General features: G+C 46.0%; 1 protein-coding gene across 4 annotated transcripts in view; it reads right to left on the reverse strand.

The window, feature by feature from the left end:
- Window positions 1-4,365: 4,365 nt before the first annotated feature.
- The window catches only part of Tgm5 (transglutaminase 5), a 39,270-nt gene continuing 29,124 nt past the window's right edge, over window positions 4,366-14,511 (reverse strand). For 2 of the 4 annotated variants that reach the window (XM_029474447.1, XM_021156274.1), the window contains exons 7-13: window positions 11,554-11,692; window positions 10,769-10,872; window positions 10,445-10,684; window positions 6,943-7,308; window positions 6,467-6,627; window positions 4,957-5,090; window positions 4,366-4,808 (exon numbers count right to left, since the gene is read on the reverse strand). In XM_029474447.1, the coding sequence (XP_029330307.1) occupies window positions 4,655-4,808; window positions 4,957-5,090; window positions 6,467-6,627; window positions 6,943-7,308; window positions 10,445-10,684; window positions 10,769-10,872; window positions 11,554-11,692 (1,298 nt within the window). In that variant the 3' untranslated portion in view covers window positions 4,366-4,654. The remainder of the gene's footprint in view (window positions 4,809-4,956; window positions 5,091-6,466; window positions 6,628-6,942; window positions 7,309-10,444; window positions 10,685-10,768; window positions 10,873-11,553; window positions 11,693-14,511) is intronic. The other 2 variants (XM_021156276.1, XM_021156275.1) reach the window with 1 other exon arrangement.

Here is a 14,511-nt window from a genome sequence, read left to right on the forward strand (position 1 = left end):
ATTTATCCTCAGAGCAGTGGAAGACCATCAAACCACACTCAAAGCAAGCATCGTCAAGACATATTTGCATTTTAAAATGCCATACACTGGCTAAAATAAAGAAAATAGTCTAGAGGGCTGAGAGAAGGGAAGTTGACCAATAAGAGACATTTAGTAATGGTCCCGGTGAAAGATAGCAAGGACTTCCTTAGAGAGTGTTGAAAGGAGATGTGAACAGATGTGAAAAGAAAGGTAACTGGCAAGTTGTATTAACAGGAACAGAAAGGGCAAAGACTTCTTTCAGCATGACCCCCAGGCTCATGTAAGCTATGCCAGTACTTGCTTTACAAAGCACTTCGGTTTCATCATCTCCTATTTTCTCAACTTCAGTTTGTAAGCCAAATAAGGGACCAGTATTTCAATGTTGTCGGTATAGGGAATACACACCTATGAATGAATGAATTTACAAAGACATCAATTAATACACTACCTAGTTTCAGATTTTTTTTTTCCAGACAGGGTTTCTCTGTGTATCTCTGGCTGTCCTGGAACTCACTCTGTAGACCAGGCTGGCCTCGAACTCAGAAATCCGCCTGCCTCTGCCTTCCAAGTGCTGGGATTAAAGGTGTGAGATACTACTGCCCGGCCTAGTTTCAGAATTTAAGACAGCTAATAATAAATGACATGACATGACAGAAGAACATGCCAACAGTGAAGGAGTGGAAGCGCCCCAAGACAGAGGCATGGATGAGGTTAAGCGAGGTACAGCATAACCTGCTGTCCACACACTGTCCACATGTCTCTGCATGCCACCCACATGCCACCCACATGCTATCCATATGCTGTCCACATGCCACCCATATGCTGTCCACACGATGTCCTTGTGGTGTCCACGTGCCACCCACATGCTATCCTTATGCTGTCCATGTGCCACCCACATGCAGTCCTTATGGTGTCCATATGCTGCCCACATGACATCCACATGCTATCCACATGCCACCCACATGCTGTCTGCATGACATCCACATGCCACTCACATGCTGTCCATAGACTGGGTGTTGAGGCTTCCCCAGCATCTCAAAAACCTAGATTCAAACTGAGGTCAAATTCCTCTCATTGTGGAACACGTTCACTTGCATCCAGTCCACCATGGAAAAGGCTCTCTAGTCCATCTTTTTTGAAAATTTTCTTATAGATTTCTGCTTCTGGAATAAGCAGACTAGCTTGTTATAATCTGTTCTGTTGAGAACCAGCAAAGCTACATAAAAGGTTGAAGTCGTCATGGGAGCAAGGATTGGCTGGGTCAAGATCTTTGGAGGAGCATGCATAGAAATGATCTTGATCTGGGCTCCTGCCTTTCCATGGACATTTGCTGATTCATAGTTGACAGGTAAATGTGTGGGAATCTGAGATCATCTGGCAGCCTCACAAAAATGGAGTTCTAGGCTCTCCAAGGGTGAAGGGTCCCAGTAAATACTTCACGATTTTGACTGGGGCCAAAAAGGGACTCCAGGAGAAAACAGTAAATAGGAGACAGAAAGCAATTTTATTTTATAATTTAAAAGATTTAATTTTATTTTAATAAATTAATTTCACAATGCGTGTGCAGTGCCCATGGAGGTCAGAAGAGGGCATCAGATCTGGAGTTAGGTGTGAGCTGGTAGTTAGTTGTGAGCAGCCGTATGGGTGCTGGGAACTGAACCCAGGTCCTCTGCAAGAACAGCCAATGCTTTTAACCACTGAGGCATCTCAGGTCCAGAAACCAGTTTTAAATCAGCCCCAATTACAATGCTTTACCCCCATTCGAACTGGCAGAGAGAATATTCTTGAGTAAATTAGCATCATCCAGAGACTGAAGTTGAACACAGAACTCTCTCTCTCTCTCTCTCTCTCTCTCTCTCACACACACACACACACACACACACACATGCCCACAGATTCACTCATGTTCTCAGACTTAACAGTCCCTAGACACCTTGGCTAGTCCAGGCTCCTTCGGGAAGCTCCTTGCTCTCATATGGTTAAAGCCAAGCCTCATCCTAGAGGAAGCAGGGGAACTCTGGGTCTCTGATAATAACAGTTTGAAATCAAGTTATTCTTGTCTATGCTTAGGGAAAAGCAGCCAGTCCCAAGCTGGATACTAGAACGTGAAGCCTCAGAGGTAGGTGCAGAGGTGTTACATATTGCATGTGAGTGCTCGCCTGATGAAGAAAGGCTGGGAAATGGTTTAATTAAGCCAAAGATCAGAGAGCAGCAGAGCCTAGGCAACAAGGTTTAGCTGTTGCCACTGCCTGCCCTTCCCACACAGCCAGTCTCAGACTCTCTTGCTATAAATATGGTGAGAAAAAACAAAGGCTTCTACTACTTCCTTGGATTCTGTTAAAAATCTCCTTAGTAGGTGTACTGGCTAGTTTTGTGTCAACTTGACACAAGCTGGAGTTATCACAGAGAAAGGAGCTTCAGGTGAGGAAATGCCTCCATGAGATCCAGCTGTAAGGCATTTTCTCAATTAGTGATTAAGAGGGGAGGGCCCAATGTGGGTGGTGCTATACCTGGGCTGGTAGTCTTGGATTCTATAAGAAAGCAAACTGAGCAAGCCAGTAAGCAGCACTCTTCCATGACCTCTGCATCAGCTCCTGCTTTCTGCCCTGTGTATGTTCCAGGCCTGACTTCCTTTGGTGATGAACAGCAATGTGAATGTGTAAGCTGAATAAACCCTTTCCTCCCCAACTTGCTCCTTGGTCATGATGTTTGTGCAGGAATAGAAACCCTGACTCAGACAGTAGGTGAGAGGGCTTAGTGGGTAAAGGCACTTGCTGCCAAGCCTGATGACCTGAGTCATGTGGTAGAAGTTGTCAAGTTGTTCTCTGACTGCATGCTATGACATTCATGTGACCATACATGCATGTTCACACACATGCACGTGTGCACACGAACACTCACTAAAAATAAATGTAAAAATGTTAAAATAAAAAAAATTAAAAGTCTTTAAAAATCTCCCACATATTCCACATTCTTCAAATGCCTGTGCTTGGGCCCCTTGTGTGCCCGCTCTGGTCCTTCGTGTTTATACTCGGTGCCCGCTGCCTCAGGATATACTCGGTGCCCGCTGCCTCAGGGCCCTGTGCCTGGAAGAAGAAACTCAGCCACTATTTGTTGAGGGAGCTGATGAATGTGGAGTTGACGACAGGACTCATGGACAAGTTTGAGAATGTGGCAGCTGAAGACTCCCAAGTACTTCAGAGTTCACCGACTCTCAGGTGTGCCACTCCACGGTGTTTTCCTTAAATGCTTTCTTATTCTTGTCATGTGGTAATTATAGGGTAAAGTAATTGTAGGTTGCTTCCAGCTGTGCTGCCAGCTCCCGGTTCTCAGATACAGGACAATCGGCTTACGAGGTAATTCCCACCACACCCCTTCTCTGCTTGTGATTAACGACATTGACCCTTTTGTTTATGTGTAATGGAAGTCGTTAACTTCTACTTAATGACTGAACACTTACTAGGACCTCTGTCTCAGTCACAGTAGCCAGTGCCTGGAGGGCAGCATCCATCATGCCTTTCATTGGCAGTGGCCTGGGCAAGCAGGTGCAAAGTTGCTGTGTGTGTAGCACCCTGAGAGGGCAGGGTTTGAGCGGCCTTCAGTGTCCGCTGAGACCAGAGGCTAGTTCATTCCCACCAAATATCTACCTCATTACATCATTCAGTTGGCTTTTACCAGCCAATGGCAGACCTGTAAGGACCCAGTGAACTGGATGGAGACCTGGGACTGAGAGGACTGAGGAATGATGTCAATGCTATACGGGAAGTATAGTTAAGGGAAGGCCTGAGGGAGAGATCTGCCGGGATTTTATTTTACTCTCTTTTTGCCAAGAAACTGAGGCAGGACATGGGTATAAGAAACCTTGGGGGTCTTTGCCCTTTGCCTACGTTGTGATGGGCACCTGCCAGGATGTCTATTTTCCCTGTTCCCTCTAGAATGTGGGCTCAGCATGCCAGGGCTTTTGCTTGTCTCTTATACTCAGAGTGGTATGGCTGTACTCTGGACACTCAGTGAATACTTCTTGAATGAGTGGATGGGCTCAGACCTTGAAACAACAGGGAGCTCATTAGCAACTGAAGGGCCATTGGGAGCTCTGAAGGGAAAGTGAAGGATGAGGGCAAGGAAGGGAATGGGGTTTGCCCATGCTGTGACGTCAGAGCAGATACAAAGAGATAGAGAGCTGCTAAGCCTGTTTTCCCTTGACCTCTGTGCCAAATCACACTCCTGTAAGGTAGAATCCCTGGGTAGAGTCCTGACAAGTTGTGTAAACTAGCTATCTCTGGCATCTCCCTTGATGTTGATGACAGAGTCTGGTTAGGCCTTCATTTTAAAATCCATACTGCTGCCATATCTCAGAGTTTATTTTAAATGAATTAAAAAATTTTTAGATTTATTTATTTTAACTTTATGTGTATGACAGTCGGGTTGGTTTTTTGTTTTTTTTTTTTTTTTTTTTTTTTTTTTTCTGCATGCATGTATGTGTACCATGTATGGTGGTTGGATTCCCCTGAAACTGGGGTTGCAGAGGATTGTGAGCCACCTTGTGGGTTCTGGGAAATTGAACCCAAGTCCTTTGCAAAGGCAGCACATCCTGTCAACCGCTGAGCCAACTCTCCAGCCTCTGTCTCAGAGTTTATAAGCCAATGTCTACGTACACGTTCTTGTAGCCCTTGATGTCTTTAAACCTATTGCTCCTCAGATTAGCTTGGATCTGCCTTTGGCCACTCTTGAAGGGGACGGTCTTCAGAGTGATGCTGGCTTTGTGATGGGGTTTGAGGACGCCGATGCTGCAAAGAGAGAGGAGAATGTCAGAGAACCCCTCTCCTTGTCAGTTCCTGGACTCTGTTTTCCAGCGTCCTGTGTCTGGCCTAGGGGCCTGATAATACAAAAGGGAGGAAACATTGAGAGGGAAGGCAGAGTGCTCCCAGCACTTACAGAACTCTCTGCTGCTTTCTAAAGAGACCACTTCCTTCCAAGGTCAGCACACAGTCCTCAACCGGCTCTGAGAGCGGGTTTGAGAAGACCACCTGGACTGTGAGCGGCTGATTCACAAAGGCGGCTCCTAGAACCTAAGCAGAGACCCAGAGATTAGTCGTCATCTCGAGTTCACTGAATGCTAATGCACATCGCTGGTTTGTAATGTCAGGATAAACCATCCCAAATATGCCACTTTGACCTAAGGATTGTTTTGAGTTGAAGCAGTAAGAAGAAATAGACACAAGAAATGTTCTCAGGCTCCCATACCTAATGGCATACATTGATAAAGGTGCCTCCCTATCCCTCCCTTCTACCAAGAAGGTCAAAGTTCATCACTGAGACATTGGTCCCTGGACTGGTTAGTGTTTATCAACTGGATAAAAGTTAGCATTGTCTAGGAAGAGGGGGAACATCAATTGAGGAGTTGCCTTCGTCATATTGGCCTGTGGGCACGTCTGTGGTGATGTTTTCTTGGTTGATGTGGGAGGGCTTAGTTCACTGTGAGAGGTACCACCCCTAGGCAGGCATTCCTGATTGTAGAAGAAAGGAAGATGAGCAAGCCATGGGGAGCAAACCAGTAAGCAGTGTTCCTTCTGGTTCTGATTCTATGTGAGTCTCTTGCCTGAATTCCCTCAATGATCAGTATACCTTTCTCCCCAGGCTGGCCTTGGTCAGTGTTTTGTTACAGCATCAGAGAAGCACCCTAGAAGAGTCGCTTATCAGTCTGGAGAGGGCACTGGGGAGTCTACATGACATTTTTCACTTAGCCCTTACTGACCGTGGGTTTCTCGAATATTTGCCTTCTCACACTTTGCTGTCCCTAGAAACACAAGGCTTTTCCCACCTCTTCTCACTTCTCTCAATGTGTATTTGCCCCTTTGCTAAGATACTGTTCAAGCCTGCTCAAGACTGTGAGGTGCTTGCCATTGGGGGTTGGGGGTTGGGGGTGGGGGTGGGGGTCATGGCCTCACTTGGTGGGAATCCAGGAGATGGGCTAGACCCTGGACGCAGCACTGCAGAGAAAGAACCCAAAGCCTCCTGGATGCAGTACTGCAGAGAAAGAGCCCAAAGCCTTCCCACTCAGGTCACAGAGGCCCTGCCATCTATCCTCCTTGACACAACAAGAGACTCAGGGGGTTGCCCAACTACACATGATTGGAAAATGGCAAATCAAATCTGACCTGACTTGGAGGTGGATTCTTCCCTCCAGAGAGCTACCACCCTCTGAACTCTTTCTGTGTTTGCCCCTGGAAGGTCAACTCAGGAAGATAGCCATGGCTTGAGCTCACAGACCCACACCAAAGGCCTCTAATAGTACGAGGAGATGAAGACCCCTCAATAGGCTGTCCCCTTCCTGGGGGAACCAGAAGAAGTGAAGAAGGGATGCCCTCTTGAGCAGGCCCAGCTGCCTCCCATCCAGAGCTCAGGGCCCCAGGACCACTTTTGTAAGAGACCACCCTTTGCCTACATTAATCATGATGCCGGGGAAAGTCAAGGTGATGATCTTGTTCACCAGGATTTTCTCAGGACTGTTCTTCTCTTCACCCAGGGCACTGATGCGGATTAGCTTGTCCGTCGACAGATACTGGCTGTACTGTGAGTAGAGGATTTTGCAAGGGTAGCTCTTTTCTAGGGAGTGAAGACAAGGAGGGAGAAGTGAGAATGACTGAGAGAGAGTTGGTTCCAATGGTTGTTCTATGGAGAACAGGGAGCCTACAGACACCAAGCTTTGCTGAAGCAGAAACTAACCTTTTAAAGAGGAAAATGGCAGTTAATAAAGGCAATATAGATTACCCAGTCATTCTGAGGTCCCAGACAAACTCCAAAGCACCAGTAAGGGCTACTTTCCTTAGGCATAGAAAAGCAGGTCAGCAGGAGGAAGGAAGGAGGGAGAAAGAAGTAGGAAAGGAAGAGGGAGGGGCTACAGGAGAATTATGCATGTACCTTCTTTAGGGAACAGTGTGATGAATGCTGTGTCCTGCCAGAATGGAACCAGGGGGCTGCCGTCGTGCAACAGAGACTGGGCACTCAAGTTGAGTTTGAGATCCTTGAACTGAGGTGACATATTGACAGCCAACAGGACAAAGTTTATGTCTTGGCCCATTTTGGGTGAGTCGAGCAGCTCAAACTTCAGAGAGACCTGGAGGACATCACTGGGTTGAAGGGAAGGTGAATCAGGACTCCTGGCGCTGTTGTGCCTTGGTGGCACAGAGCTGAAGGGATTGGAGTTTGCTTGGTGAGGCCCTTGAGACCTTGTAGCCTGTAGCTTCTCCAGAGCCTTTAGGAACACCTCTCTCTCTTGAAGGGAACCTAGAAGGATAGGATAAAGTGTTAGTATGGGCCAGGCTGACCCAGGAGGTAAGCCTTGCCTGAACACACTATCCTCGGCACCTCCATCAACAACATTACATGATGCAAAGTCAACTTGCAAAAACCATTTTCGGGGGGTGGGGTGGAAAGATGGCTTAGGATTTAAGGACACTTGCTGCTCTAAGCAGAGGACCGGAGTTCAGTTCTCAGTACCACATCAGGGTGATCACAACCACCTGTAACCCTAGCTCTAAGGGGTTGGACACTTTCTTTTTGCCTCTAAGGAAACCCCCACATATACGTGCATACACATATGTACATACATACACATAAATAAAAATAAAATAATCTTTTAAAAGTCACTTGTATTGCTATGTGCTAATAGTGAATTATCAGAATAGAAATTAAGAAAGCACTCTAATTTTTATTAAGAAAAAAACCAATACTTAAGGATGAATTTAATCAAAGAAGTAAAAGACCTCTATGAATGAAAATCATAAAATACTGATGAAAGAAACTGAAGAGAACACAAAAGGTATTGCATGTACATGGGCTAGAAGAATCAGTATTGCTAATACCCACACTAAGACCCCAGTCAGAGACAATGGTTTTCAACAAGAATCACTCAGAGGCTGTGGGAGTGACCCTAAGCAGCACTAAGAGAACCCTAATGTCCTATGCTCATGTGGCTTTTACACTTAATGACATGAAGAATGTGTGAACATCCTTCAAAGGGACCAAGAGAGGCACCATCTACCTTATATCTATCTTATCCCTTAATGGGCTGTCTTTCTGTCTGATGGGAAGAATGAAATCCTTCATGATGTCGCTTTATCTGATGAAGGACCATGAGATCAGGCAGCCAGTGTTCCATGGGAACTTCATTAAGAGAATAGCGATGACCCAGGGTAGGGTCAGGGAAGGCTCCCCTACTTGTAAGTTGACCTCCACAGCGTGGGGTGCTATTGAGTTTGGAAGGCAGATGCCCCAGGTGGCATCTCAAGCCTCCAGCGGTGAAGACCCTAAACGTAGCCTATGGGTACTCTAACATGCCCAGCAGAGCCTATGCCTTTCCCCCACCAGTCGTCAATGGATGTGCCCTTGAATACTCACAGCTTCCTTCAACCTGAGTTATATCTAGCCCATTCCCCCATGACAAATTGGGTCATAGGATTTGTAAAAACCCTGCCTATCTAGAGCCAGTGGAACCTCTGTATCAGAGACCCCAACATCCTCTCCACTCTTGAAGCTGGAGCCAAGGCCACAAAAATAGCTTCTAGTATCTTTAACAACCCAGGCAAACAACATAATGTCTCCATGTGCATGAGCAGCCTCCACCAGCACCCACAGAAGACGAGAAGACCCAGTAGACCTTGCCCACTTCCTGGCCTCTTACTCCCATTATCCTTTTGTGGGCCTCCTGTGGGACAGTACCTAGAACCCAAAGAGGCCATGGAGGGCCCTTAAGGGCTATCTCTGGGCTCTTGGACTCTGAGAGACACTTCCCACTTCCCAGGCTAGCTCAGCCCATGGTGCTGAGTCCTTCCCACAGAGGCCACTCCTCCCAGATCCCAGTCTCTCAGTCTGGTGGATTTGTTCTCCACCTCATAGACTAATCGAACCAGTCATGTGTTTCTCCCAGGGGCCCTGCCAGACCATACCCTCTTCATACCCCTGCTATGTGGCCCTGGAAGGCCACTATCTCAGTCAGGTTCTGGCTACCCTTGTCCTTTCTTGTTCCTTCCTGGGCCTCCAGCTTTGGGAATTGTACCCTGAGACTCCAGGGGTTGGTGGTGTCAGAAGCAGAGCCACTGTGGCAGGGAGTGCTGCTAATTTCTGGAAATTAGTTCCCCCTTTCCTCTCCTCTACCATTTACAAAGAGCTTCTCCTGGGGAAGCCCTATGGTCTGAGCATGAGGGCCCCAATGGTATGTGTGTGATCTGTAACCTGCCACCTGGCCCACCTCTTATGCTTCAGAGCCCCTAGATGATGCATCAAGATTCACTGTGGGGCTGGAGATGGCTCAGTGGTTAGGAGCACTGACTGCTCTTCCAGAGGTCCTGAGTTTGATCCCCAACCATCCATAATGGAATCTGATGCCCTCTTCTGGTGTGTCTGAAGACAGCTACAGTGTACTCATATAAAACAAATAAATAAATCATTTTTTAAAAAAAAAAAGATTCACTGTGGTTTGTTCCTGTACTAAGTTGAAAAAGAGAAGATAGTTATTTAAATAGAATTCCCTATTCATTTGATAAAAATCCAGTTAATATATTCATGTAAAATGAGCCTGTCTATACTTTGTTTGCAACTGTGAAATGGTAAAAATGAAGTGGCCAAAGATGCCCACGTAACCCAAAGTGATCTATATAGTCAATATATTACCTATCAAAATAAAATGGAATTTTTCACCAAATTACAGGAAAAAAAAATTGGCATGAACCATAAGGTAAAGCTATCTTGAATAAACATACAAAGTAGTAGGTATTACACTACCTGGTTTCAAAATACATACAGGGGCTGTAACAATGGCTCAGCAGTTAAGACCCTGATTCTGATCTCCATGGCTGGATATCTTTGCTTGACTTCCTAGATGTTAGTCTAGCAGGTAGCTGTCCCAGGAGTACATTTACACCTGACTAACATGGTCTCTTCTTTGGCCTTGTTGGCTTGTATAAGAACCCCTGACAGGATTGTCACCTCAGCATCACCCACTGGCCCTGTGGCCCCACGAGTGGGAACACTGATTGACCCTACGTAAGTGTGAGTGCTGGCTGGTGATCTGGCCTGTCTTCTGAGCACTCAAGCAAATAAAATGAATTAGATGATAGGTTAAATAACAGAAATCAACCAATAGAAGGAAGTTTACTAAGTTGACTGCCATCTTCAGTTGGAGGCTGAATTTTGAGGGAAGCTGAGAAAACACATGTTTGCTCTGTTGGCAGGATGCCTCTCCAGTAAGCATGAACACACTGGAGGGAGGTCACTGGCCTGTAGGACATGAGGTAACAATGGTGGACTGGAGAAGTGAGATCATGGACCTGGGTCTTTCCCTGTCCATGCCCTCTGACTCCCCAGACAATGGTGGGGATGATGCCCTAGAACTTGTGCTCTCAGGAAGGCTGCTTGGCTGTACCTTCTTCATACTTGTAGCTCTCAGTGATGTCATCACGCTCGTCACTCTGGATGCTCTTGGTGCTGATAAAATTCCCAACAGTAGCTGTGTCCTGGTGAAGTTTCTGCTCCTTCCCTCCATAGACAAGCCAGGACATGCAGTCAGCATTCACCATAGAAAATGCAAAGCGTGTGTCATAGTTTAGATCAATTTCTCCCTCTTTGATGGCTTTGACAGAAGCAGGGCCACAGCAGTAGAGACCTGAAGGAGAACAGGGAGGAAAGCTTTGGTGGGTAGTATGTGGTGTGCCACGCAGAGGCTGGGGCAGGTCTGTGGGAGCCTCACCATTGCTGGTTTCCTGAGGTGTAGCATCGAGCACCTGCCAGCCTCCATATCCAGGAGGGAGGTCCTTGCGTGCCATCCAACACTCATTCCACACATGGAAATTCCTAGGAAGAAGCCAGGGGAGTCGGTGTTAACACAGAGAAGCCACAGGCTACCCTGCTTGTTTCCTTTCTAGACCAAGGATAAGCAAGCAAACTGACCACAGAAAGACAGACTCACATTGCTAAAGCATCTATTGGGAGCAGTGACAGACCTTACTCCTGTGAGCCTCTAGATGTCTGCAGAAAAGAGCATTTCTCCTGACTGTGTGAACTAAGTAAAGCCTTCCAGTTAACTAAAAACTCCTTTAGGCTCTCTCAAAGGAGGCTTCATGGCCCCTTTCCTCACTCTCTGTCTCACTGTCTCTCTGTCTCTATATGTATATGCCTGAGAGCATGTGTGTGTGTGTGTGTGTGTGTGTCTGTCTGTCTGTCTGTCTGTCTGTGTGTCCCATAGAGGTAGTCCTAGTCTTTGCCATGTCTACAAGTGAGACATCAGGCCTCTGTAGTCAGGCTATCAGAAGAAGGAGGTGATAAAGAGAGACCTCAACCTCAGTCCAACAGCTTTGATGATGTGAGGATTCTAAAACCATATCTGTTTTCTGTTTTGTTCTCAGCCCAGGATAAGAAGCAAGAGAATGGGGAGAGGGGAATAGGCTATGAGCACAGTCCTGTCCTACTTCCTGCTTGTGGTGGTTTGGGCTCAGATCTGTGGTCCAATAAATAGACAGAAAGGTTGGCTCTCACCAGACAGTGTCCTTCTTCATATTCTCCAGAATCCTGCCTGTGTTGTCGTAATACTCATCAATGATCAGATTCCCATCGGTGTCATGGCCAGAGTCAAAGTTGGTGATCACGCGGGTGGGGATCCCCAGGCACCTCATCACTGCGGAAAGACAGAGAGACCATTGTTGTGGGTTGCCGTGGTGCAGTTTGTATGCTAATGTTAATTCTGCTTCCTTAAGAGGGGCTTCCCTGACAAGGAGAGGATCATGTATTCAAGTGATTTCACGTGAACCCCTCCAGCCCCACCTTTCCCTTCCACCACCCAATCACAAGCTCTAAGGGAAGGTAGGGGATGATGGAGGAAAAAGGATGGAGAAAGAGGAGGTGTAAGAAAGATGGAACAGAGCCACATGGCCTGGAGAAGCTGCAAGTAGCAAGGGTCTCATAGCTGGGGAATAGATTAGTGTAGTGGTAGATCTGCACAATCTAGGCATATAGCTTGTAAATATAATAATTGGGTTGTGTGTGTGTGGTTTTTTTTTCCCATGGGCTTATTGATGTTGGAGAATTACTGCAACAGATCACCAGTGTTCTGTCAATTCTAAAAAGATACAGTGGGCTTCCTGCATCTAGTGAAAGCATCCTTTTGGTATCTGCAGGACCATACAGGAAGTGTTTGGGCTGATGGCAATTCCATATCTCTTCCTATTTCCTGAGCTCAAGGGATAACTATGGTAAAGGTTAGATTACTGGCTGATCTGACAAGCTCTACGGGAGCCAAGAGAAGTCTCTGGCAAGTTGTCATATCTGCTTTTTATGCCAGCAGGGTGGGGCAGGCACATCTCTCTGTTGGCAAGACTCAGAGACCTGACTTAGCCTCACTTCTGTCCTGTCCTCAAGTCTCCGATTTTCAAACAAACAGCTGGGATTCTGCTTCTTCTTGTCATTAGAATTATTGCTGAGACCAAAGGATTGTCAGGCCAGGGTTCCCGTGGAGTTCCCTTCTATTCTTGGCAGTATTATGTCAGAAACCTCTCCAGAAAAGCATCTCAGATCAAGCAGGATAAAAAGGATGTCTGTGATACAGGATTAGAAAAGTGAGTGTACCTGGTACAAAACATTCCTGGAAAGAGGTAGACTGTTGTCCTTATTCCCGAGAGGTGCCTGTTTCCTCCACTAGCTAACTTCTTTCACTGCTTTCTGCTGCAACTCCATTCTGTGCTTCTTCAATGAGCCCTTGTCCCTGCTCAGCACTAATTACTCTAAGGATGTCTGTCCCCTGATGCCCGGCAGTGTTGACCTGCCCAGCTCAGGACTAACAATACTTGCTTGTATCCAGCAATGAGGCTACATGCTGCCTGGTTCACCTTCACTATCTTCTAGAGAACTCTGAGTAGTATCTGCTATAATTATTTCCATCCTGGTGACAGAGGCTAAGAACCATGAGCTACCTTGAGCTGAGTCACACACTAGCAAGACACAGGGCTTTTATTTAAGATGTGGTTTCATCTCTAAGCCCACCCATCAGCAGCATACTCATGGTTCAAGCAATCAAGGGTCCTGCACATCCCACACATAAAAGGTTATTTTACATTTGCTGTATTCCTATATTATGTTTTTACTGCAGTTTATTGTTTGAAACTTAGTGGGCTTCCAGTATTTTTTCTATGGTAAGTAAAGGTGATGGATATCTTTGCATATCAATTCATTCTTATTGCTTGAGACAGATTCCAAGAGGCAAAATGACTAAGTAAAAAACAGGTATTTGTAAAGTGTGGATATTTCGGTTTTAGCTTTAGTTTTAGTTTTAGTTTTAGTTTTAGGTTTTTTTTTGTTGTTTTTGTTTTTTGTTTTTTTCGAGATTTCGGTTTTTAATAGATTTTAGTTTAGGCCTTTTTTTCCTTTTAGAAAGTGTCTTATTACATACCTAGGCTGGCCTTGAGTTTACAGCTAGCTATATTCCACTAAGCCCAACACAACCTTCCTCATTATTATTTTGTATGTGTGTGTGTGTGTGTGTGTGTGTGTGTGTGTGTGTGTGTGTGGTGCTGGCAACCAAACTCCAGGTCTTGCATATGGTAGGCAACTACTTTACCCCTGAGTTCAGGCTGCTTCTTCTGTTCTCAATCCTGAGACAGCGTCGTGTTAAGTTACTCAAGCTGACCTCAAACTCACTCTGTAGCCCTGGCAATTCTTGAATCTGTGGCCATCCTGCTTCAGCCTCTGAAGTAGCTGAGATGACAGATCTGAGCCAGCAATCTTGGCTAGACTCCTTGTTAGTAGTAATATAGGTCTCTCTAGGTTAGGAAAGAAGGTCACACCTGGATGTGACTTGGTTTGGGGAGGAGAGAAACCCAAAAGGAAATATTGAATTCTCCCTTGAGTGGCATATCTGAACATAGCCAAAAAATAAAATAAAAATAAAACAAACAAACAAACAAACAAACTAGGACAAACAGTGGGCAGTCCTGATAGGTGGGTAGAAGGTTAGGGTTACACAGGACACCCTCAGAAAAAAAGGTGGTGGAAGAATTGATACCAATGAAGAAACTTGAGATTGAAGTGTGACAAGACTAGAGCACTGTGTGGGCACATATATGCTAAAAGTGTGGTCAAGAAGGCAGATGCCATTCAAGGCAGCAAGAGAGCACGCCAAGGCTGGGCAGAGAACAGAAAGCAGCCTCCTCCCTTTTCTGTTCTGACTGATAAATCGAGCCATGGCTACTCAAAGTGTCAGTGCTGACATCAACTCTTGGTAGCTGTGGCCTGATAGACCTGTTCCTACCCTAACACATGGTTGGTAATGATTTGTTTAGGAGTCTGCCTTCCTAAGGGTAAAGATTATATTACTCATCTTTACCATTGCGAAGCCAGCAACAATACAGGGCAAAGCCTATTGTGCAAGTACTTACTGTATGGATGGGTGGATGGATGAGTGGATGGATGGATGGATGGATGGATGGATGGATGGATGGATGG

Source organism: Mus caroli, chromosome 2 (genome assembly GCF_900094665.2).
Source record: "Mus caroli chromosome 2, CAROLI_EIJ_v1.1, whole genome shotgun sequence".
In the NCBI taxonomy this organism is placed as follows: domain Eukaryota; kingdom Metazoa; phylum Chordata; class Mammalia; order Rodentia; family Muridae; genus Mus; species Mus caroli.